At 42.4% G+C, this 27,654-nt stretch overlaps 1 protein-coding gene across 1 annotated transcript; it reads left to right on the top strand.

Annotated features, from left to right (window-relative positions):
* CHMP4B (charged multivesicular body protein 4B) lies at window positions 1-27,654 on the top strand. Its single transcript, XM_058814699.1, has 5 exons — window positions 1-307; window positions 22,490-22,667; window positions 23,349-23,463; window positions 23,961-24,087; window positions 26,831-27,654. The coding sequence occupies exons 1-5, from the start codon at window positions 112-114 to the stop codon at window positions 26,896-26,898; spliced, it is 684 nt and encodes a 227-aa protein (XP_058670682.1). The 5' UTR covers window positions 1-111; the 3' UTR covers window positions 26,899-27,654.

Below are 27,654 nucleotides of genomic sequence, written 5' to 3'. Positions count from 1 at the left end.
GCGGCGGCAGCGGCGGCTTCGGGTCTCGGGCCTCGGGTCAGTGTGTGCGGAGAGCGGAGTGAGGGGAGCGGGCACCGCAGCTGCACGGCCTCGGCCCGGCCCCGCGCAGCCATGTCGGGGCTCCTGGGGAAGCTGTTCGGGACGGGCGCCGGCGGGAAGGGCGGCGGGAAGGGCCCGTCCCCGCAGGAGGCGATCCAGCGGCTCCGCGACACGGAGGAGATGCTGAGCAAGAAGCAGGAGTTCCTGGAAAAGAAGATCGAGCAGGAACTGGCGGCCGCCCGCAAGCACGGCACCAAAAACAAGCGCGGTGAGCGGGGGGAGGCCGGGCCGGGCCGCGCCGAACGCGGGCAACAGGTCGGGAGGGCCTTGGCCAGCGCAGGCGCGGCTGTGCTGCTGTGTTTTACACCCAGAGCCTTTATTTTTATGCCTTGGTGCCTTTATTTTGTACTTATTGGCACTGTCCTATCTCTCCGCGGCCGTACCGCCCTCCCGGCGCGGTTCCCGCCCCAGCCGCGTTTCCTCGGAAGGGAGGACACGTCCCCTTCCCTTCCCTTGGGCTGCCCCGTGTGGGAATCTCGTGACTCCCATGTCGCGATAGTGCTCGGCTCCTCCGTGGTATTCCTGCCTCTCACTGTGGGGAGAGCTCCGGGAAATATCCCTGAAAAGCAAAGGGAAAAGCCGGGCAGCACCCTGCTATCAGCCCTTGATTTGCCTTGCTGGTGGTTTTAATTCCAACCCACAAAAGTCTTTGCTATCTGTGTTTATTTTCATCACGTCTTCCCAAAAGTTCTGAGCGTGCTGGGGAGGACAGGAGTTACAGCCTGAATGTTTTTGTTGGTTGTTTTTTGTTGTTGGGGTGAAGAATTTCCAGGGAGAAAACTGGCCAACATTAAAAGGGTTTCTTTAAAATAGAATATTTTAATATCCCACAGACAACAAACAGCACACACATTCAGGCTGTAGCTCCTGCTCTCCCCAACACACTTAGAACTTTTGGTAAGAGCTGATGAAAATAAACATAGATTTAATAGTTAATGTTCCCTCTTCTGGGAATAACTTGGGGTATGTTTGTGCTTTGTTTTGTGTTCTCATGGAAATACTCATTCTTTTGGAAGCAGTGTTTGTTTTGGGGGTTATTCCCACTGCTCAGCCTCCAAGAGGCTCTTCCACACACACTCTTAGGTTAATTAATGGAATTGCTGTTTCCCAGGTGGAACTTGACTTCCCCAGGCAGGTCTGGCTGTGCTTGATGAGTCTGGAGATAAGGCAGTTGTCACATTACATATTCCAGTGCTCTGAAAATCCACTTCTTCCTTGTTTTAGCTTGGCAGTAAAAGTTTCCAGGAAAGCACATCCTGATTTCTGTGTGGATGTTGTTGCCCTTTCTGTGCAGGAGCAGGAGTGGCTCTGCCTGTGGCACAGGGAGCTGCAAACACGTCTGGCAAGGGTTCATTGGCAGTAATTACCCTCAGGAGTTTCATGTCACTCCTTCAGTCAGCACTTTGAGCTCCTTCAGACTCCAGAACTTCCTTGTGTGTGGGTGACGTGGATGGAGCTGGCTCATGAGGGCTCAGGGATTATCAGTGACCTCAGCAGAGCCTGACTTGAGGCTTAACCAAGTCAGTTCTAAACCAAATACACTGCAGCAGTTCTAAGAAGCGAGCCTGGCCTGTGGTTCTTGTGGCAATGAGAACCAAAATGTGCCTCGGCAGTTTCTTCATCTCCTGGGTCACACTGGGTGTTTGAACTGCTGAACTTTCTGTTCGGCTTTGTCTCCCTGATGTAAAGGCATCTCTCAGTGTGCTGCCCTTCAGAACCTGGCCAGGGGAGGGATTGAATTTCCTTGGAGGCGGAGGAAGGAGGAGAACCTGCCCATCCATCACACTAATTGAGGGCTTGCAGCAGCACAGGAGTAATTGAGGAGCTGTGAATAGGAGAAGGGCAGGGATGGGTTTCTGCTGGAAAAGGAAACCACTCTTTTTCCATTTCTGGAACTGAGAGGCCGACTGTTCTCACTGGGCTGGGAGTTAAGGCAGCTGATTGTCTGTGCCTTGCTGGGAAGTGAATTCCCCTCAGGACACACTCAGTTTTTCTGAGTTCATCAGCTGAGCTCCTACAAATTGCATTTTTTGATAGCCAGATACTGGATTTTCTCTGACCTTAGGTTGTTTCAGAATCCATTATCTATGCGATTTTGATGCAAAGTCACTTAAATCCATATTTTAACTGAATATAAAAATATATTGGTTTTATATGTGAAAATGTCATTTTAATGGAAATACTTTGGTATAGTTAAAATGCTTTCAAGTAAAACTGAATGAAAGATAATTAGCTAGAGATTATTTTAAGTGTTGGATCAACTCTTAAAAATTAAATTTGGAGAATCCTTAGGCTTAGTTCTCCAAGATTTAATCACTTCACTCTGGAATCCCTGCTGTTCCTGGAGGATCTCCTGTGGATGCTGCACATCCCCCACTCAGCTGGGCAGTCCTGGAAGCTGCTGTGGGACAGCCAAAAGAAGGTGAAAGAATGGTGCAGGGAGCTTACCTGGAAGCTTAAATCACCTTGGGAAAACCTGGAATGGCGTTTTTGTAGTCCCAGAGGAAAGGCGGGTGTCTGGAACACTTGAGGAAACAAAAGGAAACATTCTGAGCTGCCCAGCACACTGGGTGATTGTTCAGGTGCCAAGTGAGCCGCTTTCCAAAGGCTCATTCACTCATTCCTGCAGCACTTCTGGAGCCTAAGGAAAGCTTAATCTTAGAAATTTAGAGGTTTCTGGTTCCTGTGCCCGCCCCAAGCACATGCAGGGTTTTGTTAATTTATGAACTTGTTTTACGTGTGTGTTTTTTGTAATCTGTATTTAGGGTATCCAGGCTGTGTAACCAAACAACTCGGGACATTCTGGGGTTATAATAAGGAACTTTGCAGTAGAAATTCCCTCAGTCTGTGTTGTTTCTTGGCATGGGAGGCTTTAATCTTGTATGAAAAGTTCTGAGTGTGCTGGGGAGAGCAGCAGTGATGGCTTTAATGTCCTTGCCGTGTTTTGTCCATGGGATGAAAAATTCTCAAGATTAATCATCATTGGAAGGGTTGTTTGGAAACAGGCAAGTTACTCTTCCCTCTTCAGAGAGGAACTTGGGCTATGCTTGTGCTTTGTGTTCTCATGGAAACGTTCAGTCTTTTGAAAACAGCGTTCTGGGCTTTGTCCCTCCCCTCTGAGAAACCCTCCCACACTGCAGCTCTACCTCGTGAGTAGCGATTTACTCCTCAATGAATTTCTCACAGCAGCAGCACTGCTGACTAATTTAAACACTGCTCAGCCAGTTCCTCCCTCATTTTACATCTGCCCTGGAAATCAACTTTGCTCTAACAAAAGCAGAGTGCAGCTGTGAGCCTGATGCTCTGGGAGCCCCGTGCTGCTGCCTCCTTTTATTCCGCTCCAGTTCGTCCGTGCCGTTGTTTCAGCTGGGATGTTTTCTCAGTGCCCAAACCTCGTGATACAAACTGAGCTGCTCCATCTACTCCAGCGGTTCTGGGTTCAGTTTCAGGGGAGTTGAAGCTGATCCTAATCTCTGTTGCTCTGGTCTTTCTGTTCCTGTGGCTGATCACGCAAAGCTGAGCTGCCAGAGTGGCCTGGTTTAGGGCAGATTTGGGAGAAAACCTCCAAAGGGGCCCCTCCAGAAAGCAAACCCACACAGCCCTTCCCCCCAGTCGGTTCAGGAAGGATTCCTCAGAGAGAAGTGGAAAGAACCTGTTTATTTAACAGGCACAGCACCCCCAGCACATAAAATGAACAATACTGGATGACACCACTCTGAAAAAGATGACAAATTCAGAAAGTCTCTCTGGGGGTGGTCGCTCTGTTCTCAGTCCCTCCTGTGCTGGGGCAGCTGCTGCAGCCACAAGGTGCAAACTCTCGGTGTTCCCAGGTCCCAGTCTCGAGCAGCTTTGAGTGGTCCCAAAAAAAGGAAAGAAAAACAGTCCAGGGAAATTTGGACTGCTTAGCTAAACTAACTATTGAGCAGGAGCAAAAAGCAAGAGCAAAGCAGAAGGAAAAGCAAAGCAAAAAGCCAAAGCAGCACCACGTACTGCCCTGTCTGTGTGTCCCACCAGCTGTGCGAGAATGGCTGATAACAAAACCAAAACAAAACGTTCACTCTTCAGAGCCAGCCTTGAAGGCACAGAACATAATATCCGGCATGAACTGAACACACAAATGGGGATACAAGCATCATAATGTCACCCTAGGACACAGAGGAATAGCACAGGCACACAGACAACAAGGGGTTAATGCCTTTAGCTCTGACTACCTCGGTTATAACAATTCCACAGTCTGTTTCTCCTGGAACGTGAAGCTCAAGTTATGTCTGAGTGTGAGGATTACAGGAGGGAGGGAAGCTCAGGGCTGCTTCAGAGTGCCAGTGTTAAAAGCAGCTCGTTCAGATTCAGATCTGGGGTGAGTGGATGCTCTTTTGTGCCTGCCTGCCACTGATCTTACCTGTCTGTTAGCTAACACTAGGGCTACAAACAGCAGAATGGGTGAAAAACCAATTTTGTGCCAGAATGTATTCAGGTTTTAGCAGGAGAGTGACATTTCATGGATTTTCCCTACACTCTGGTTTCTGTCAGTGAGCAGTTTTCTTTTCTGATGTCAAAGTTTTTCTTTTCACTGTACATACACAGTGTTGGGTTTTTCCCCAGCACTAAGTACACAAAATAGATGCAAACCCACTGCTAGATACCTGCTGTATAATTCAGACTTTTCCTAGAGAGAGAACACTCCTGTTCTCCATCCAGCACCAAAACCAAACCAACCAGGAGCTTGGGCTTGGCTGATTTGAAGGGCCCACCTGGGGCTCTCAGTGCTGCCTCAGGTGATGGTTTGTGATGGAAATGAACTCCTTACATCCCTTTACCTTTTTTAAGCTGTCCCATCAGGCTGTAGCTGTGATTTCCCTGCAGCTGGAGGGTTCTGGTATCAGAGCTGGGACTGGCTGAGTGAGGCTGCTCCAGGAGTGGCCCTGCCTGTTCCTCTGTGCTGCTCTTGCTGTTTGTGTGGGCTGGCCATGAACTTGGATTAACTTGCTGAGCCGGACAAAACCCAACTCTTACCAAAAAAAAAGAGAGAAAAGTTGTTTTCCACACTTAACCACACAAATGCTGGAGCTGGCTGGGAGAGGGAGGCTGGAATTTGATAGGAAGAAGGAGGAAGGGCAGCTCTGTTATCACAATACCTGTGATAACATCTGAGGGACACAGGGCAATGAGCTCATGGCAGCAGGAAGGAGGGCCAGGATGGTTCTGTGTGCAAGGCTGGGTGCTCCAAAGCTGGCAGGGAAAGCTACAGCCTCAGCTCTGGGCACAGGCAGGGATTCAGAGGGTGAAACCCTGTGAGTGTGTGTGAGGCCTCTGACAGGTTTGGGAACACAGCTCAAAACAGCTCAAAGCTCCTGCTTGCCAGCAGAAGTGATTCTCCTCCCAGAAGCAAATGTGCCCCTGGTTTTGTTTGCATGAATCATCAGGTGCTGTGCAGGGAGTCCTGCAGCACTCCCAGCCCATCTCCAGCCCCTCAGCCTGCCCTCTCTGTGTTTTAAGTCTCAGTTTAATGGGAAATTGATGTTTGAGTTCCAGGTGCTTCTCTATAACCCAGGGTTTCAGTGCAGGAATATTGATGGCAGTGCAGGCCTGAGTGCTTCATCTTCCCCCGAGGTTAATGAGATGGGCATTCACCACCTGCCTTGGGAAAAGTGATAATTGCTCTTTTTAATTAGATCTTGAAAAAAAAAAGAACCTTCCTCTTTGCATTCTACCCTACCTATGTTTAGCAGGGGTTTTTGGAGACAAGACCCTCATGTGTAAAACAGTTTGGGAGCAGTGGTGGGATTCACAAACACATTTTTAAAAACTGCTCTTAAAAATGGCATAAAAAATCCCCAAACTCTGTGATTCTGAAATACATGATTTGGTAACTGTACTTGATGCAATACATCCTTCCTCTGTTCCTGTACCCTGTCAGGAGGGAAGCCTGGCACGTTTGCAGCTACTGACTTTATTCTTTTTCCTCTCAAAATATATTAAATGTTGGATTCTAGTATTTTATTAAACTCCGAGCCTAATTACTGAATCCTGCTCCTAGGCTAATTCAAGAACTATAATTTGCAGATGATGCAAGTCATCAATTTGATTTAACCCTTTTTTACTTAGACTTGTGCTGAGTTGTGGAGAGTTTATCTGGACTGGGATGTGTTGGGCTTTGTATTTGTATCATTCAGATCTGTCTGTCAATCCCTTATTGCTCCCAAAACCCCAAAATTACATTGCCATTTCTGCTTTTTGGGTATATGATGTTTGTCCCAGAGACTTTGGGTAGCAGGTTGTGGCCTGAATTTTGCAGCCAGCAAAGTGTGGACATGAGCAGGGTTTTAAGTAAAATCTTGTCACTGCTTAAAATGGATGATTTTTGCAAAACTAAAAGCTGGAGCAATCTCATCCTTGACTTCCCATCATGTTTGAAGCCAGGTGTTCAACAAACTGGAACTCCTGGCACAAAGTGTGTGAAACCAACAGGATGCAGTTGGAGAATGCAGAGCATCAATGTTGTCAGGGTTTTGCTTTTCCCTGAGACAGCCCAAGGCTGCAGCAGAGCTGGTGATCAGGAGGTTGGATCTGCTCTGAATCATCCCCCAGAGTCTGGAGCAGGGATCCAGAGCCTGAAGGAAGGGCTGGAGCTGGGGGTGCTCACCTGGACAGGTGAGGGCTCTGAGGAGAGCCCAGAGCCCCTTGCAGGGCCTAAAGGGGCTCCAGGAGAGCTGGAGAGGGACTGGGGACAAGGCATGGATGGCAGGATAACCAGGAATGGTTTCACACTGCCAGAGTGGGATATTGGGAAGGAATTCCCCCTGTGAGGGTGCTGAGGCCCTGGCACAGGGTGCCCAGAGCAGCTGTGGCTGCCCCTGGATCCCTGGCAGTGCCCAAGGCCAGGCTGGACAGGGCTGGGAGCACCTGGGACAGTGGAAGGTGTCCCTGTTGTGGCAGGGGTGGCACTGGGTGATCTTTAAGGTCCCCTTTAACCCAAACCACTGTGATCCCATGGAACCTTCCTTGTGGCCACTACCGAGGGCCCAGCAGTGGTGGGACCCAGAAGAGCAGAGTGTGAACCTCAGTGCCAGGCTGTGGCAAAGGCAGCAACAGTTCTGTCCATGGTGTCCTTCCAGGTGGAAGCCCAGTTGGAAAAGCTCTTCTGTGGCTTCCCCTGGTTCACTGCTGAGATGAAGCCTTGCCAATTAGCAGTTTCTAGGAGCTAACAGAGTTACAGGATAATTATGTGGGCAGCTTTTGTCTTGCAGCTCTTGACTAGTGGCAGTGAATGATGGAAGTTTGATGATAGCACAATATTTTAGATGTTAATAAGAATTAATTTTCACATGTATTATGTAAAAATAGCTCATTTTCTTATTTTCTTTTTCCTTATCCTAGCCTATTCTAAGCTGCTTATTTCTGTATAAACTGTATAAATTGTCTTATTTCAATGTTGGAAAGCAAAAGAAGGAAATTAGCCCCTCAAAACACTTACAAAAGGCACTGTATGTTTTTAATTTTTTGAACTGCTCCTTGATGAATTCTAATTTTCTAACTGTTGACATGTTAGTATTGATTTGCATCTCCAGCTCAAACAGAAAGCCCTCTGAAGTTTGGAGGTGTCCAAATAACCAGTGTCACATCTCTGGGATGTGATGGGATGTGTGCAGTGGGGGGGTGAAAGTGTCACCAAACACCCACACTGTGTGTGCTCCTCAGGGCCTGGCAGGGTTTCATCCACATTTAGGGGCTCTGTGCACAGAGCTTGCTCAGGTGTTGTGGAACTGAAAAGAGAAATGGCAGAGTGACAGGAATCAGTGGTGTTGAAACATTTGGAGGTGATTTTGGTTGGTTATGAAATAAAAACAAGTTAATAGAAAGCAAACTTCATTGTGGGCTCCCTGGGCGCTGCATCTCCAGTGAAGGTGAGGATTTTACCTCCTGAAAATGCTCTCCATGGTGGGCTCTGCACGTGCCCTGTCCTGGGGGGACAGTGAGAGGCAGAAAGGCTTTTTGGGGACTGCATCCCTGGCAGCCCCATCAGCAGGAGCAGAATTTATTGCTGAGCCTGGCTCTGGAGCTGATCCCAGCCTCAGAGCCTGGCATTGCCATTCAAAACTGCAACTCACCCTCAAAAATACTGCAGTGATGACTCTGGAGTGTTTGGAGGCTGAGTCAAAAACTACAAACTTTTTTAAAAAAAATACGGTTTGTCTTACTTGCTTTATAACTTTTGGCTTTCTGAAGGTTTGTGTTCTGAGCTTTTCCTCCCTAGTCAGTGTTGGAATCTCAGCATTCACAAAAAAAATCTTTTTTACATCCCAAAATATCTCATCTGGGGAAGTCAGGCTGTTAAGAGAAATGCTAAATATTATGACAGCATCAATGGAATTTTTAGACTTGGCAAGGCTCTAATAATAATGGTCCAAGGCTGGAAAATGCCTGATGGATTCCCAGGCAGCCACTCTTTGAATTCCCCAGCAAGAAAAGGTCTTAAATGTGCCATTTCAGGGTAGGATCTTCTCAGTTTGTGAATTAATTACAAAAACACTGTTCAGCTTAGAGAACTGGGTTGTTTGTTTGTTTTTTTCCTGTGAGAAACCAGCATTTTGAGATGCTTAAGAGCTGTTCCTGCAAAGCTGAACCTGATGAATTTCTGGCAGAGATTCAAAGGAATATTCTGGGTTTTCACTGGAATTCTCTTTAACAAGGTACCTTCAGCAACTACAAAATCAAAGAGAAAACCCATAAATAGTATTTGCAGGCTGTGAGAATCTCAGGGACAGCTTAGGGAACACACATTTCTAATCCTAAAAGTTTAAATCTTGGTTGAGTACTTAAACTTTTTAAAAGTTTAACAGTTTAATAGTAATAAAATGGTTATAAAAATAGTAATACAATTAGAGTAATAATAATTTGGACAGCTTGAATTAGGACAATATGAGACAATAGAGACAAAGAGTTATGGATGTTTTCCGGCAGCATGAGCCCAAAAAAGGACTCACATTAACAGAGGATTAACAGCCTGTTGCATATTCATACACCTCATACATGGTGCATAAATTCCATTCAAACACAGGATTCTGTCTGGGCAGTGTCGGCTTCTTCCTCTGAATCCTGACAGCACCTTCAAGGTGGGAAGAAGTTCATTTCCTCTGATAAGAGAGCAATAAATTCATTTTTCTGAAAGATTCAGGTGTCCTGTGGCTGCTATCTCACTGCAAGTCCTTTCTTTAAAAAAAGTATCCTACACAGCATCGTTTCTATTTTAACAATTTTTATAACCTAAAACTCTATTTAACACACTACTTAAGAGAATTAACAGGATTACTTTCTAACACAGCACATAGAATATTCATTTGAATATTTGCAAAAAGCCAATAATAAAATACACATTTCTCACAAGTTGGAAAGAGTAAGAGAGGCTAATTTACTCAGGCAGCTTTAGAAAATACATAATTTAATTTGGAAATCCCTTAATTTTGCAGTCCCTGCCATCACCCAAAGGCCTGCAGGAGCCTGAGGAGTGCAGGCACTGGGGATGGGGCAGTGCAGGGCAGGCTTTGCCTCCAGAGCCCGGATCAGCGGGCAGGGGAGGCTTTGAAGCTCCAGGCTGGATGGTTTTGGCTGAACCAGCATTTCTGAGATTCTGCCAGCTCCTGGCTAGTATTGGAATATGAATCCCAGTATTACCAGTTAGATTGTGCCTGGGCCAGTCTGACCCTTGCTGCTGGGCCAAAGGCAGCAACTGCGGTGTATCACCCCAGAGATACCTTGGCTTGCTGGAGATTGCAGCTGGGCACTGAACAAGTCCAGGCTTGTTGGAACCCCGTTACCTCAGGAGGAAGGCTTCAGGTGATGGTGAAGAGAAAAAGGAGATGATTCTGCTGGAGGGTTTAATGTCCAGAGGTTTATTCCATGGTTACAGGAGCCTGAACGTGAGCAACTGCTCCAACAGAATCCAGCCGCGTGGTCTGATTCACCTTTTAAGCTCAGGGACAGGGGGAGGGGAGGTACAGGTGAGCCACCAACCAGGTGAGAGGGGCAGGGTCTCAGGGGAAGATGACACCCAGACAGGCCAATGACCCCCAGGCCTGAGGGGCATCCTTTGAACTTGACCAACCACACGAGCCTTGCTGGAATGTTAAGCCTGATTGACAGGACTCACTCAGCATGGGGGGAAGGGAGAGAGGTACAGGCACACCTGGGGAGGGAAGTTCCAGCACACTGCAGCAGGCTAGGACAGAGCTGGCTCTGCAGCTGGGATTGCTCATTCCCGCTCTTCTCATTTCACCTCCAAGGCTCACTGTAAATGACATTTTTTTCCCTTTATTTTGGACAAAACTGACTTTTTTCTGGACAAAACTGACTTTTTTTTTTGATGATTATGTTTTTTAATGATATTTTTTATTACTTGTTTTCAATGACCATTTTTTAAATGACTTTTTTTTGATGACCCTTTTTTTGGATGACTTTTTTTCCCTTTTTCTTTTGGACATTACTGACTTTTTCTTGTGGCCTTTTTTTTTGATGACTTTTTAAATGATTTTTTTGTGATGACTTTTTTCTTGATGACCATTTTTTTATTACCTTTTTTATGACCCTTTTTTAATTACTTTTTTTGATAACCTTGTTTTCTGATTACATTTTTCCCTTTTTTTTTTAAACTGACTTGTTTTTTGATGGCCTTTTTTATTACTTTTTTTTGACCTTTTTTTGATTACTTTTTAAAATTACTTTATTTGATGACCATTTTTTTTATTAGGTTATTTGATGACCATTTTTTATTACTTTTTTGATCACCATTTTTTAATTACTTTTTTCTTATGACCCTTTTTTCATTAAATTTTTTTCCTTTTTTAAAATTTTTTTGGACCAAAGTGACTTTTTTTTTATGACCTTTTTTTGATGACCCTTTTTTTGGATTACATTTTTTCCCTTTTTTTGACAAAACTGGCTGTTTTTGATGGCCTTTTTTTATGACCTTTCCTAATGACCTTTTTTTTGATGACTTTTTATATTACTTTTTGTTCATGACCATTTTTTATTACTTTTTTGATGACCCTTTATTTATTATATTTTTTTCCCTTTAAAAAAAAAAATTTGGACTAAACTGATTTTTTTTCCCTTGTTTTGGATGACCTTTTTTTATGACTTTTTTATTACTTTTTTTCTGATGGCCCTTTTTTGATTACATTTTTTTCCTTATTTAAAATTTTTTTGGACAAAAATTGACTTTTTTATGACCTTTTTTTTGATGACTTTATTTTTTATTACTTTTTTTGATGACCATTTTTTATTACTTTTTTGCATGACACTTTTTTTGATTACATTTTTTTCCTTTTTTAAAAAATTTTTTGGACAAAATTGACTTTTTTTAATGACTTTTTTTGATGACCCTTTTTTATTATTTTTTGATGATTTTTTTAATGACCCTTTTCTGATGACTTTATTTTTTTATTACTTTTTGTTGATGACTTTTTATTACTTTTTTGATGACCTTTTTTTGCTTACATTTTCTTTATGTTTTTAAAAATTTTTTTGGACAAAACTGACTTTTTTTAATGACCTTTTTTGATGACTTTTTTTTGATGACTTAATTTTTTTATTACTTTTTTCAATGACCATTTTTTATTAATTTTTTTTCAATGACCCCTTTTCTGATTACATTTTTTTTCCCTTTTTAAAATTTTTTTTTGACAAAACTGACTTCTTTTTTTGATGGCCTTTTTTATGACTTTTTTTTGATGATCCTGTTTTTTGATATACATTTTCCCCCCCCTTTTTTTTTTTTTTTGACAAAACTGACTTTTATTTTGTTGACCTTTTTTTTTATGACCTTTTTTTGATGACCTTTTTTTTATGACTTTTTTTCCCCTTTTTTTTGACAAAACCATCCCAGAATTACCTTGAGATTATATTTTACAGAGATTATTGACCAGAGGAGTGTTGCCTTGACATTCAAAGGAGAGAGGAATCACCTTGCAAAGCTGCTTCCTCTCGTGTTTGGCTGTTGCTGTGTCACACCCTGATTTCTGCTCTACAAATGCTTTTTTCTTAATCTTTCTGTTTTTTTTTTCTATTGTACATTTCTAGATTTTTAGAGCAGGAGTGTTTATTGGTTTTGCACACTAGACTAAATGTTCTGGCACTGCTTTGCTCAAGAGGAACTTGTAATCTTGTATTTTAAAAGGCAAAAACTTTGTATTCTCTGCCTGGGTTTGGGTGCTTTATTGAAGTAGTTTTAATCAGTCCCAATCTCTGGGCTGGCAATAGTTGCTTTCCTTTGAGGGCAGGGTTTGGAAACTTTTTTAGAAATTTAATAAACAGGCAAGGGAAGGACCAGGCCTTAACTCTGCCCATGATTCTCTGCTAAAAGTGCACAAAAGCACAGGAGAGTGCTGAGACAGACCCTGGCATCAGGGACAAATATGGATCACGGATTTAGAGCTGACCACATCCCTGAGGCAGCAGAGCTCTCAGGAGGTGATCTCACAGGATCATAAATGTATTTATTTATAACCATCCTTTGGTACCTCTGTGTCCCAAACACTTGGACACCACAGGGCTTAAAATCACACCTGGCTCTTTGGAGATTAAAATCAAACCTGGCTGTTAGGACATTAGAATCACACCAGTTTTTTTGGATCTTAAAAATCACACCTGGCTGTTGGGGCCTTAAAATCACACCTGGCTTTTTGGACCTTAAAATCACACCTGGCTTTTTGGACCTTAAAATCACACCTGGCTCTTTGGAGCTTAAAATCACACTGAGTTTTTTGGATTTTAAGATCACACCTGGCTTTTTGGACCTCAAAATCACACCTGGCTGTCTGGACCTTAAAATCACACCTGGCTTTTTGGACCTCAAAATCACACTGGGTTTTTTGGACCTTAAAATCACACCTGGCTTTTTGGAGCTTAAAATCAAACCTGGCTGTTAGGCCCTTAAAATCACACCAGGTTTTTTGGAGCTTAAAATCACACCTGGCTGTTTGGACCTCTGACATTTTGTGTTCTGAGACTCCCCTGGGATGAGCCATCCTTGCCATGGCCTGGATGCCTCTGTATGGAACCAGCAAGGGCAGTCCTGGTGTAGCAGCTCTGGAGCCATCAGAACTCTGCAGAAAGGGTTTTATTCAAGGCAAAAATCAGAGTTTGATCAGTCTGTAGTCACCAGGCTTTTTATCTGCTCACAGCCACATTAATCTGTTATTTGGGGATAACTTGTCAATGGCTTTAAATTCTCTTTTTAGGGTTTTTTTTGGAGATCTGTAGGCAGTTTGCTGGACCGCAGCAGTGAGAGGTGAGCAGTTGCTGCCCAGGATAAAGCTCCTCACTGCAGGCAGGGCAGGCAATTCCTTGTTTATCCCATTCCAAGGACAGCCAGGATGTTTCCTGATGAAATTTGCTTCCCAGGCAAGTGCCAGGAAGATGGAATAGGATTTTCAGAAGCAGCAAAAATAAAATTGCTGCTTTTTGCAGAGCAAATTACAGATGGATGCACAGGGTAATGTGCAAAATGCTTTTCCACTATTAAGTTGATTATCTCAATCCTATTTAGTGCCTGGACTTGCAGCTTGAGGGGCCAAGGCACCCCAGTTTGGGCAGCTCCTCTGCAGATCTTGCACTCTTTATTATTTTGGTGTGGCTGACATTGGGTGCACATTATTTCCTGAGGCTGCTGTGGAACTCCTCATGCCATATTCAAATTGCTGCTGTCCCTGTGCCCTGGCATCTCTGCTGCTGCCATTTGTGCCAGAGAGAATGCAAGAATTAGCTGTGAGATGAAGTTATTTTTCCCCTCAGGTGGAATAATCAGAGCTGTTAACTGCAGTGTTTTCCCCTAGAGGAGAAGCCTCTCTATTTTAGACAAAAATTTATACCCCTGTTTTAGGTGTCAGTGTGAATTTTGGGAGGGTTTTGCAGAGGAAGGAGACACCTGCACTGTGTGGGGACAAATCCTGTGGCATCATCAGCACTTCCACCTTGGTCAGGTGTAATCTTAAATTCAGTGAAAATTGGCCAGGTGTATTTTTGAATTCAGTGAAACTTGGTCCAGGTGTATTTTTGAATTCTGTGAAACTTGGTCCAGGTGTATTTTTGAATTCTGTGAAACTTGGTCAAGTGTATTTTTGAATTCAGTGAAACTTGGTCAGGTGTATTTTTGAATTCTGTGAAACTTGGTCAAGTGTATTTTTGAATTCAGTGAAAATTGGTTCAGGTATATTTTTGAATTCAGTGAAAATTGGTTCAGGTGTATTTTTGAATTCAGTGAAAATTGGTTCAGGTGTATTTTTGAATTCAGTGAAAATTGGTTCAGGTGTATTTTTGAATTCAGTGAAAATTGGTTCAGGTGTATTTTTGAATTCAGTGAACCTTGGTCAGGTGTGTTCTTAAATTCAGTGAACCTTGGTCAGGTGTATTCTTGAATTCAGTGAAACTTGGTCAGGAGTATTTTTGAATTCAGTAAAACTTGGTTCAGGTATATTCTTAAATTCAGTGAAACTTGGCCAGATGTATTCCTAAATTCAATGAAACTCGATCAGGTGTATTCCTAAATTCAGTGAAATTTCGCCAGGTGTATTCTTAAATTCAATGAAACTTGGTCAGGTGTATTCTTAAATCCAGTGAAACTTGGTAATTTAAATTCTTGAATTCAGTGACACTCCTGACTTCTATTCCTAGTGCTCTTTTCTCCTCTCAAGCTGAAATGTGTTTTTGCCAGCAAAACTTAAAGTTCTAATTATGTAAGAAAGCTTTCTTCCAGGTTTTTATCTGCTGATCTACTCTTTCCTGCTAATGATATTTAAAAGCATTAATTCCACAGCTTTGCTGTGTACATAAATATCCCAGGAACACTGCCTGTCCTGCCAGTGTGTAAGGAATATTTATTTGCAGGAGGGCTCTTGATTTTTAACAAAACCACTGACAATCATAGTCAGTTTTCCCTCTCTGAATGCATTCCCATGTAGTAAAATTATATTTTTATTATCCTGCAAGCTGCTTATCACAGTGAATATTTGCCTCATTTGACTAACAAACTGCTGTAAATATTGCAGAGAAAATCATCAGACTTAAAACAGTTCATTTAATAATAATAATTTGCCTATACATGGGTTAAAATAATTCTAAATACATCACATTCTTACAGAAGCATTTCTGGAGGACAATATGACATTATCTGGGTGAGCAGTCATGTTTTTCTGACTGATGTGCTGACAGAGGAGGAGAGTCTGGCTGAGTGACTCTGCTCTTTTCATTTCTGGGTGTTGATCAGGCAGGAGGAGTGACTGGAAACAGAGTTCGGCTGTCACCTGCCATGGTGACATCCCAGTGAAACCCTGAATTCTTGGGAATCTCCATGGTCAAACAGGAGTGCAGAACTTCTGCTGGAATTTCTACCACAGAAATTCCAATAAATAGACGATTAAAACAGTATTTACCACAGAAATTCAAATAAATAGACAAAACAGTATCACAGAAATTCAAACAAATAGACAATTAAAACAGTATTTATCACAGAAATTCAAATATGTAGACAAAACAGTATTTATCACAGAAATTCAAACAAATAGACAATTAAAACAGTATTTACCACAGAAATTCAAATAAATAGACAATTAAAACAGTATTTTATACTTCAATCAAAGACGGGAAATAAAAAAAACCAACCAGCCAACAATCAGTGAAAAACCATCCTCCATAAAACCCCAAACCAAACCAAAAAGCAGAGGAAGGAATAGGTTTTTAACTGTTAAAAAGCTTGAAAAATTTTATTTGAATGTAGTTTTAGGCAGGTTTTATATTCAAGAAATTGAAGCAGCCAGCCCAGATCTGGCTGGACTCAGCTGCAGTTTTATTCCTCTCTTGGATGTGATGTTTTCTTTGTCAGAATTTCTCTGTAAAAAGGAACTGCAGAGATCAGTCTGATGCTCATTAACCCAGAGAAATTTTACATTCTTTTGCCAATGAAAAAGAGATAATAAACTATTGATACCCATTTTAACTGGTCGGGGCTCTGTGGGGCAATCATTTTAATCTTTATTAATAAAAATTGGTTCCAACATCCCTGTCACAGCTGATAATAAAGACAATTAATATATCAAAATGGAAAAGGACATTTTGAGCCTACTCACGGATGGCAGAAGTCACCCAGGTAGTATTAAATACATTACCTTTAATTAAATTATAATAATAATTATATACAAATATATCCAACTGCTTTTCCCTCAGTCATATGTATTGTCTGAAAGCTTTATTCAGACAATAAAACAAGTCAGATAAAGTACAGCTAAGGTTTGTTATCTGCTGATTGGTTTTTTTAGAGGATCTTTTAAGTGCTTGTAATTCATGCTGCACATTGGACTTCTAAGTTAAACCACCAGTGTGCCTGGTAAGAAGGAGGTGTGGAAAACACTCTTTATTGGCAGGTTCTTGCTATTATCCTGTGAAAACTGCCCATGGAATGATGAGATATTTTTGCTGGCACTGAGGGCTGTTAAATCCCCTCTTACAGCAGCTGGTTTTTATGTTGGGAATATACCAGAGTGAGTTCAGCCATTCAGCTGTGGCAGAAGAAGAGCTTTTTGGGGAACCTAGGGTATAAAATTATAATTACAATCTGCTTATAGTGATAAACAAACCTTTTATTTCTATGTTTTGTAAAAGCAGCATTGTTGGGTGTTAGCAGAGTAAGGTTTTGTATCCTCCATGGTCCTCATGGTCCTGGTTTTTATGTCAGGGGGATATTCCAGAGTGAGTTCAACCATTAAACTGTGGTAGAGGAAGAGCTTTTTGGGGAGCCCAAGGTATAAAATTATCATTACAGTCTGCTTTATGCTGATGAACAAACCTTTTACTCCTGTATTTTGTAAAAGCAGCATTGCTGGGTGTTAGCAGAGTAAGGTTTTGTATGCTCCATGGTCCTGGTTTTTAAGTCACAAGGATATTCCAGAGTGAGTTCAGCCATTCAGCTGTGGCAGAAGAAGAGCTGTTGGGGAACTCAAGGTACAAAATTATCATTGCAGTCTGTTTTATAGTGATGAACAAACCTCTTACTCCTATGTTTTGTAAAAGCAGCATTGTTGGGGGTTAGCAGAATAAGTTTTTGTATCCCCTATGGTCCTGCTTTTTGTGTCAGGGGGATATTCCACAGTGAGTTCAACCATTAAACTGTGGTAGAGGAAGAGCTTTTTGGGGAGCCCAAGGTATAAAATTATCATTACAGTTTGCTTTATGCTGATGAACAAACCTTTTACTCCTGCATTTTGTAAAAGCAGCATTGTTGGGCGTTAGTAGAGTAAGGTTTTGTATGGTCCTGGTTTTTACTCCACAGGGATATTGCAGAGTGAGTTCGGCCATTAGGCTGTGTCAGAAGAGCTGTTGGGAGTCTTTTTGGGGAACCCAGGGTATAAAATTATCATTGGAGTCTGCTTTATGCTGATGAACAAACCTTTTACTACTATGTTTTGTGGAAGCAGCATTGCAGGGTGTTGGCAGAGTAAGGTTTTGTTTGCCCCATGGTCCTGGTTTTCATGTCCCAGGGATATTGCAGGGGAGTTCAGCCCAGCTGGACTCTGCGTATCAGGCCCTGTGCAGGAGCTGCTGGGAGAGGCTGGCCCTGGAAATCCTGCATGGCTTTGGGTCCAAGATAAGGAGTTTGTCTCACTGCTGGGAAGCTGAGATCTGCTGGTTCTGGCAAACCCTGCTGGGTGATCTCTACAGCACCTTCTGGGGCATGAGTGAACTCTGGCTGGCCAGCATAAATGATTGTAACCTTGTCACAGGTGCTGCTGAAGCAGCTCCACAGCAATTACAGCTGCCTGTAAAGTGCATTTCTGCCTCTAATTACTGCCTTGGAAGCAGTAAAGGCATCCTTTGGGGTGTGGGTGCTGAGCAGAGCCTCTGCCAGGGCTGTTGGATGTGATAGCAGCTTTGAGGGGGGCACAGGGAGGCCCTGGCCCACTGATTTCAGACACACCCAATTCTTGTATTGCACAGTGCTGCAGGGCATCTCTACCCCACTGCCTCTGGTGCTTATTTAATGGATTTTTTTGGGGTTTTTTTTTTTTTTTTTTGTTAAGGTTGGGATTAAATGTATTTTTTGTTTGGATTTAGATGTTTATTAGTTCTTATTTATATTATAGTCTTGTAAGTTGTGAGTTTTGTAGTCTTAATTCTAATAAGTTAAATGCTACAGGACAGTTGTACCCCACAGGTGCTGCCTTCCTGTGATGGGAGGAAGGTGAGCAAAAATCCATTATTTAATGGATTTTTTGTTTGTTTGTTTTTTTGTTAAGGTTGGGATTAAATGTGTTTTTGTTTCGACTTAGATGTTTATTAGTTCTTATTTATACTATAGTCTTATAAGTTGTGAGTTTTGTAGTTCTTAATTCTAATAAGTTAAAAATGCTACAGGACATTTGTACCCCACTGTCTCTTGTGCTTATTTAATGGATTTTTGGGTTTATTTTGGTTAAGATTGATATTAAATGTGTGAGAAGGTTTTTTTGTTTGCACTTAGATGTTTATTAGTTCTTATTTATATTACAGTCTTAAGTTGTGAGTTTTGTAGTGCTTAATTTTAAAAAGTTAAAAATGGAGAGGTATGTCTCTCTCTAGAAGATCTTTTAAGGATAAACTTTATTTAAGAAATGACACATAAAATAATTTTTTAATTTTAAAATAAATAATACTTTTTACTTAATAACTAATTATTTGTGGTTTGCAATGTGGATTTTTTATTTATTTATATAATACTACTCAAATTTATGAAGAAGAAGGTAAAGAAGAAGGTAAAGAAGAAGGACTAGTCTCTGCCCTAAAACTTATATCTTGTTTTTTATATATTACTATATTCTAAAACTTCTACGTTTTCTACTGTTTGATATACACACTTCTATTCCAATTACACACTCATAATCTTAGTTCTATTATTTAATTTTGGAAGTTTTTTCTATAGTTTCAGGTCAAATGCAGTGTTCTCTTGGGGGTCAGTGCCTGGCAGCACAGAAAGTCTTAAAATTCTCAGCAACCAGGGTTCCAACACTTTTATTTATTTCTGATTTTGGAAAAAGATTTTTTTTTTTGAGAAAAAGAGCCAATGTAATTCCCTTCAGATTAAGTTTTTATAACTTTGACTTTAATAAAAACTTGACAAAAACATGTACTCTGGCAGTTCATAAGATTTCAGTAGGCTCCTGATCTTTGGCCTTAGGGAGGAGAAAATAAGTATTTTCCTTGGTCTGAAGGGGTGGGAAACAGAAAATGCCACAAATCCATGTGCACTGTAAGGGCAGTTCTGGTGCACAGGAGGTGTGGGTGGGAATGGGAGGGACGGGGTTACCCAACAGTCCTGATAAGAACTTGTGATCCTGATAAGAATTTGTGATCACTCACAGTGATCCCTGCAGTGCTTGTGTCTGAGCACTTTGTTTTAAACATTGCATGAAATGCAGACAAACTCGAATTGTTCTCAGAGAAAGCTGGAGTGGGGAGCTGGACAGAAATTGTAGCATTTTATTTGACTTTGTATAATGTTATATAATCCTATAAAATCTCTGGTTTTGCTAGTAATTCTCCACGAGGCACAAAATTCTCACATCCCCTTGTTATGGGGCATTTCCCCAGCATGTCACTATACAAACACAGCTATTAACAGTTTTTAATCATTCTGAGTAAGAAAACTTCCTATATCCTTAATTAAACCATCAGTGCAGAATGAACCAGTCTAAATATCCCAGCAATGTGTTACTCATCACTTTATGATCTGGAATGTTTGGGATGTTTGTGTTGTGCCTCATTCTGCAGATCAGACATTGTCCTTTGCACACCCCCTGTTCTCAGTCCTGTCACACACATGGATGTTGGACTGGCCCAAACTGGGCACATTTACTGACCACTGGAGGGAAAGTCAGGGCAGAGGCACTGTTTGTTTTGCACTCACTGTTTGTGTTTGTTTTGGGTCCTTGGCGTTTGTACTGGCTTCTCCTAAACAATCCTGAGCTGCTTGGCATCCTTAGCTGGGCCTTCCCATTAAAAAGTGCTTTTTTTGTTCTGTAACACATTAGTTAATTTGAATTGAACCAAATACAGCATATTCATAACCAGTTGCAGAGCTGGAGCTCTGTTTGGGATTTTACCTTGCAGGACTGTCAGATCTCAGGGTGGCATCTGCCAGAACACCTGGGCTGCCTGTGGGCTCCATCAGCTTTATAAACATGTTCATCACATCCCTGAGTTAGCAGCCCTCTGCAAGGGGAGATAAGAGAAACTGTCTTGTCAGGATTTCCTACTCTGGAAAGCAGGAAAGCATCTCTCTCAGAGATGGAAAGATGTAAAGTTTTATTTGCCACCATTCCTGGTGTGTGTGACTGAGCTTTTGGGAGGGCCAAGCCTGGTTTTTAGCAGAGCCAGTCCTGTGTGACATGAAATAGTTTCTGCTGTGAGACTCTGAGAGATCAGAGCACTGCAGAAATGAAAAGTGTGTGGCTGAGGCTGCTGGAGCAGCAGCTTGGGGCCCAGGTGAGGGTTGGGGTATGAGCAGAGCTGTCCTGGAGAGCACAGCTCAGCCCAGAGCAGGCAGGGAAGGGCAGTGCCATGCAGGGAGGCTGTATTTGTGCCAAACTCCATGTGCCACCAGGTGTTTGTTGCTCTGAGCCTGCCCAGCCTGGCCTTGGACACTGCCAGGGCTGTGGCATCGAGCACATCTTGTACAGCTCTGTGTAAGGTTGGTGTTCCCTGGGTTATACATACATAATATAATGTAATGTAATATAATGTAATGTAATATAATCATATTATAATATAATCATATTATAATATACATACATATTATAATATTGGCTTTTTGCAAATCTTACAATGCATTTCATATGTGTACTGTTGAAGTAACTTTGCTATAAATATATAGTTTTTATTTCTGTTGTTAATTAAGCTTACACATAGTAGTGAAATCACTGATAAAAGTATGCTTATGTTAAAATACCTACTGAGATAATATCCAATAAACAAATGAAGAAGACACCTACTACAGATACACCAACTATCAACACTCACCATCTAAAGACAATATGGACCAAAGCCCAATATAAAAGTTATAATAAGAATAGACTAAAACCACAGTCAAGGAATACACATGCTCTAAAAAAACAAATCTGAAAAAGAACCATACTAAATACTTCTTAGAATGTGTAAACTAATTTGAAGAAAAAAGTTTACTATGCATAATTGTTTATAAATATGTAACAGACTAGTGCAGTAAAAATAGTGTATAAAGAGTGTTTCCAAAATAGCAAATGTGCTCTTAGCTGAGTGCCAGACACACCTGGCTGTAATAATCTTTGCTTTATAATCTTTATCTCCTATTAAACTTCTGTAAATTTTTTAAAAGTCCTTTACTCAACTTAAATTTTTAAAAGAAAAGGAACGTGTTTTTCACACCTGTCTGTCTCTGGAATGGCCATGGTTTCTGCCCAGGTGTCTTGGGCAGAGCTGGCTGTGGGCTGTTGTCACCTGCTGGCTGCTCCCTGGCTGGGTGGGGTGGGTAGGGCAGGTTGGACCAGTCCTCCCACCAGTCCTGTCCTGGGGGGCTCCTCCTGCACAGCCCACCAGCAGCAAATTGCTCAAACCACCTTCAGTGAGGCTTCTCCCAGCTCAGGCTGTTGTGTAAACACCTTCTAGGAGGAGTAACACGAAACATAAAAGCATACATAAACACCAACATTTTTAGAAGGTGTATTTCACATCTAAGTGCAAAGCTGAGGGAACATTTCTCCTTGGATTTGAACAGGGGTTCAGCAGGAGGGGGGGTCTGCAGCACCACAAAGATCTCACCTGGCAGGAGCTGCACCAGCAGTGCTGCCTTCCTGTGATGGGGGGAAGGTGAACAAGGCTGGTTTTGGTGGATGAGCCTGGATATTGAAGCTTTCTGTTTGCTGTAGCAACCACCTCCAAACAAACATAGAATTAACCCCAGAACTAACCTCCCCAAAAAAACCAAAGAAAAATACAAACCATGATGATAAATCATCAACCAATCACTCACCAAATTTTACTTTCTTGTAGCTTATAGAAAGCATGACACTGAAGATGTCAAGGTGGCTGCCACACACACACCTAAGGACAAAAGACTTAGTCCTGACCTTACTGTCTCTGTGGTGTGTCAGGAGTGAGTCTGGGCTGGCATCTGCTGTGACAAGTGACAGGTGACAGCCACAGGGCAGCAGCCACCTCTGTGCCACCCCTGAAGGATAGCAAATCAAGGGTTGGGCAGCACAGGTGATCTGTGTAGACAACAAACACCAGAACATGCTGAATATCTCTCTGTGCTGAGTGGCATTGGTGCAGAGTGTGAGGGGCTGTTTTGGGCACAGAGCTCACCAGTGCCACCCTGTCCTTTGCCCTGCAGCTGCCCTGCAGGCCCTGAAGCGCAAGAAGAGGTATGAGAAGCAGCTGGCACAGATAGATGGCACGTTATCAACAATTGAATTCCAGAGGGAAGCCCTGGAGAATGCCAACACCAACACTGAAGTGCTCAAGAACATGGGCTTTGCTGCTAAGGCTATGAAAGCTGCTCATGACAACATGTAAGTCACTCCCTCCTGCATCTTCCCACAGGATCTATGGTTTGGCATTTCTCACATCTGCTGAATTCCAAACCAAAGGTGGAGCTGGAGCAGCAAAACCTTCTTGTGAAAGGCTCTCACTTCAGCTAAAATTGAACAAAACACACAAATATGATGCTTCCTCAGTTTACTACTGTTTTATTTTCTATATTTATCCAAAAGCTGGGTAGCACCAGTGTGGTCTGAAGAAAATGGCACAGATCAATTTTGTAACAGCAAAAATTTTAAGCCTCAAAGGGGGTCTTAAAACTTGTTTTTCTGCAGTGGAGTTGGTGTATGTAGCAATAATTAATGGTAAAACTGCATTATGGAAATGTTGTGCTTGCTCCACAAGCAAACATTGTGGATGTAATAATGCTGAATCAGGGAAGAGAGCAAAGTATTATTAATATCAGTGGTGCAGAACAGAAGCTCTCCCTGGTGTCTGTATAACTACTGGGAGCTAAACTTGCAGGAAGAATTAAAAATACATCTCTAATTGTGTTGAGACCAGGGGGATAAAACCCAGACTTGCATGCAGAGTGTATTTTGGGGAAGGGCCTTGGAAATGTCACAGTGGTGGGGATTTCTACAGAAGCCAGGAAATGCAGTGTTGGTTGGGAAGGTGCCTGCTGACACTGAATTATTTCCTTTTTTTTCCAGGGACATTGATAAAGTAGATGAATTAATGCAGGACATTGCAGAACAGCAAGAGCTGGCAGATGAGATCTCTACAGCCATCTCCAAGCCAGTAGGATTTGGGGAGGAATTTGATGAGGTATGGCTTTTCATTTGCTTCTCTTTGTACCAGTGAGGGATGGAATCCTCTGGGTTGGGAAGATCAGGGATCCAACCACTGGCCCAGCACTGCCAGCCCCATCATGTGAGCACCACATCTTCTTGTGAAGGCTCTGAAATCCCTGCAGGAATTGTGTCCCTCAGGATCTCTCTCTGGAGATCTGCACATTGTGTGTGCCTGGCTGCAGGACTGGGCTCTGAAATCTCTCCTGCAGTTGTTTCTGGCTGTAACCTGAACTTTATGCTCAGAATGGTCTGGATGGCCTGACCTGAGAATATTTGGACTTGGATTTCTTCTTCCCTCCTCTGCTTTCCCTCCAAGAGATGAAGTACAGGAATCACATCAGAATCAGATTCCTCTGACCCTGTGCATTTGTGCTATTTTCTTTAATAATATGATCAGCTATATCTGATTGGTAATAAATCTAACTTATAGTTCCTTCTTTTTTTTTTTTTTTTTTCTCCTTGAAATCCTAGGATGAACTCATGGCAGAGCTAGAGGAACTAGAACAAGAAGAACTAGACAAAAACTTGCTGGAAATCAGTGGTCCGGAGACAGTACCACTACCAAACGTGCCCTCAATATCAATACCCTCCAAGCCAGGTATGATCAACCTTCACTGCAACATCCTGCACCATTAAAAGTGTGCTTATTCATCTGCCTGCTCCTTGCATTTGGGAGATCTGGCTGCAGGCAGCACAGACATTTTGCTTGGAATTGCTTCCTGAATCCCAAATCACAGCCAGTGATTGCCATTTCTCTGTGAGGGGCACCTGCCTTTCAGAAGCAGCACAAAAATCACTCCCTGTCACAGGAGCAGCTGTTTTCTGCTCCAGCTCATCCAGGTGGGATGGGAGCCTTTTTTCAGGTGCTGCTGGGCCAACAAGGAAGAAATCTTGGCAAGACACCCTGAGGTCATAAAAGGGAGGGCAGAGTGAATTAACTCATAAATCATTGCAGTTGGAAAAGACCTCCAGGCTCATCCAGTCCCAGGCAGGTTCACATTCCCCCATGGATCCATGTTTCCTTTGGGTTTTCATTTGATCCCTGCTTTTCTGGCCTTGGAAGGATCTTCCTTTGGGGTTCCCTCTTTAGGAAGGCTGTGGGCTCCTCTGCAGTACCCAGACCAGGCATTCCCAAAGTCAGGGTCATCCCAATCCTAGAGTACACATACCCAGGAAATTGTGAGGATTTTACCTAGAGGATGGACAAGCAATGTTTGTATTTACACAGAGAGTTCAAAGCTGCTCTTAAATCCCTCTTGCATGAACATTCCCCCTGGAATTCAGCTGAGCTGGGACACCTCTGGCAGCACTAATGGGATATGAACCTTTACAAGCCCATTTTGCTGAATCTGACTGTGATGAATAACTTACAGAATTTGCAGCTCTGTTCCATGTCCTTACTTGGAACAGGATAAAAACTCCAAAAAAAGCAGTGGATGCAAATAACCCCAGTTGGTCAGTGTATCTGTAATTATCCTGCTGCCTTTCCAGGCCTGGATGGGTGTGGGAAGCAGCAGCACTGCCTGAGCAGGTTCTGCTTTGTGCCATTGCTCCTGGTGTTCCTCTGGTTTTATTCTGCCACTACTGATTTTCTGTGTTCCTTATTCTGACACCACTGATTTTTTGTGTTCCTGGTTGTGTTTTACCAGGCAGAGCTGCTGACCAGAGTTGGTGAGAGGGGAGGGAGTTCTATCAGAATATCTGAAATCTGAGACTTTTTCAGATTCAGGAGAAATAGATTAAATGCACCAGTGCATTGCCTTTTTATTGCCTGGTTGGTTTAATGAGGTTTGTTCTCTAAATAGTCTTAAAACACAATGTCTGGACCCAAATCTACTCTTTGCATTTTGTGACTGCACACAAGTAAGGGGTGTTGTAATTGTGGATATATTTAAGGAGCTACACAGCCTAAAACTTAGGGAAACTCCCTAAAATAATACAAATTGTGTACAAGTTTGGTAGTAAAAGCTGCAAGCATAAAGCTCAGTGTTTCACAGGATTTATGCTAAGCTGCTTTTGGGTGGAAATGAGAATTCCATGAATTCCATTAATGTATTTAAGTGGCAGTTCTTGCTTCAATAAAGCTGCCCCCAAGGCTGGCACTTGGGAAAAATTGGGATTCTGGGGTAGTGTTGGGTGGGGATTTTGTGTGGGTTTATTTTTTGAACCTAAATTGATTTTCACTGAAAACTGACTTAACACTGGGATTAAAAGTTTGCTTTTGATTACCATGGTCAGACCTCCAAAGGGAAAACTGTCCTAATGGTTCAGGTTCATGTGTAATTGTCTTTTTGGGAATAATAATGTGTCTTTTGAAGTAGAGCTGACTCTGTTACCTCCTTTTTATCCACTGAAGGGGAGATTACCACTAGCTTTTCCTGCTTTTCCACTTCTCAGGAGCAGTCTGGACTTTGGCTTCAGTCAGATCAGCCTGAATAAGGAATTTTGTTAGTGGTGGTGTCAGGAGAAATTCAGGCAGAAATTGTTTAATGGAGGCTGGAGGAGCTTAATATAGAAAACCAAATTCCAGCCTTGTACAAGTGAGGGGTCTGGAGCTTGGAGCTGACTCAGTTTTCCTGATGTAAACATTTCTTTTGGAATGACACACACCACTTGGACCAGGAATTGTTTCACTCTTTGTTTTTTTTATTTTGCATTTTCCAGAATTATTGCAGCTATTTGTGGGTTCATACCTTTGTTGCTGAGTTAATGGAAAGTGAATTTGTCAGGTTCTAACAAAGAGCAGCATTTTCTGCCCTGGAACAACCAGGAAGGAGGAGTGGGCAGTGTCCAGGCTGCTCCCTCCTATCCACATCCACATCCACATCCACATCCACATCCACATCCACATCCACATCCACATCCACATCCACATCCACATCCACCCACATCCAGGGAGCACAGGAGAGGAGGAGTGGGATATCCCCAGGCCTCTCCAGCCCCTCCACATTCTGTACCTCACCCAAACACCTCATGCCCTGCATTCACAATACTCAGTGATGCAGTAAGGAATTTCATGTGGATGGGGAAGAAATTCATACTGGAGACATCAGATGAGTTTCTGTAAGAAGTTGCATTTCTCTGAAAGAGCCTTGGAAATTATGGGAAAATATCACACTTGAACTTTCATGCCCACTGCCTTCTTCCTGTGGGAGCTGTTGTTTTTTTCCACTCAGGAAGTTTGTGGCTCTTTCAGCAAAGCACTTTTTACTTCAGCTCAAAAAGATTTTATGTATTTTTTGTCCACAGCTTGCCTTAGGTGCTTCATTTACTCATTTGTCAGTGGCACAGAGGATTCTGTCAGGATTCCCACTCACTTGTTCTCTTTTGTGATTTTGCAGCCAAGAAGAAAGAGGAAGAAGAGGATGATGACATGAAAGAGCTGGAAGCTTGGGCAGGAACCATGTAACCACAGCAGCCCCTGGCTGGAAAAAAGACTTTGGTTACCTTTTCTGGGTGCAAATGTGTTTTGTTGAGGAGAAAGCATAAGCAAAATGTCTTTATCTTTAATTTTAACCCAGAGCAGTGGGAACTGCATTGCTGTTTTCTGCATAGCATGGAAAAAAGTTTGCCCAGAGGAGAGAAGGGGGAGCAGGGGAATTGCCTGCTGTCGATACGGTTGAATTTCTGTAGAAAAGGTATTTGCAAAATCAAACACTCAGCTTTGGGACTGTGCTCCTGCCGCTGCTGGATCTTCATCTTCAATTTGGGCCATATATTGAATTGAAATAAGCTGCAAAATACTCTGTAATTTTAAGTCAGTTTAAGTGTGTCTAGGAGTCTTGTAAGGCATTTAAAAACCAGGAAAAGTTGTAAGCCCCCATTGGCTTCTTTATTGTGTTTTAGGTGCAAGAATGCTTTAGGTTTTTAGTTCTTTGCCAGGTCTATTTATATCCCTTGACTGCTGTGTGCCAGCCCTGTGTCTGTCACTGCAACGACGTAGTCACTGTGCCCATTTTAATTGCTGAGAATGATCTGCAGTTGATCCACGCTCTCTTGGAAGTAGGGAAGGTTTCAAGTTCTGTTGTACATTTTTCTACACAGCACTACAATGTTTATTGCTTTTTTGTGATAATTGATAACCCATTCAGATACATGCACACAATTATTTTAATTAAGAAACTACTATGGATTGCACTGCATTAAATATCTCAATTAATTTTCA

This window comes from Ammospiza caudacuta, chromosome 15 (assembly GCF_027887145.1).
Source record: "Ammospiza caudacuta isolate bAmmCau1 chromosome 15, bAmmCau1.pri, whole genome shotgun sequence".
NCBI lineage: Eukaryota > Metazoa > Chordata > Aves > Passeriformes > Passerellidae > Ammospiza > Ammospiza caudacuta.
Note: the sequence above shows the minus strand (reverse complement) of the source record. Positions and strands in the feature narration are given on the sequence as shown.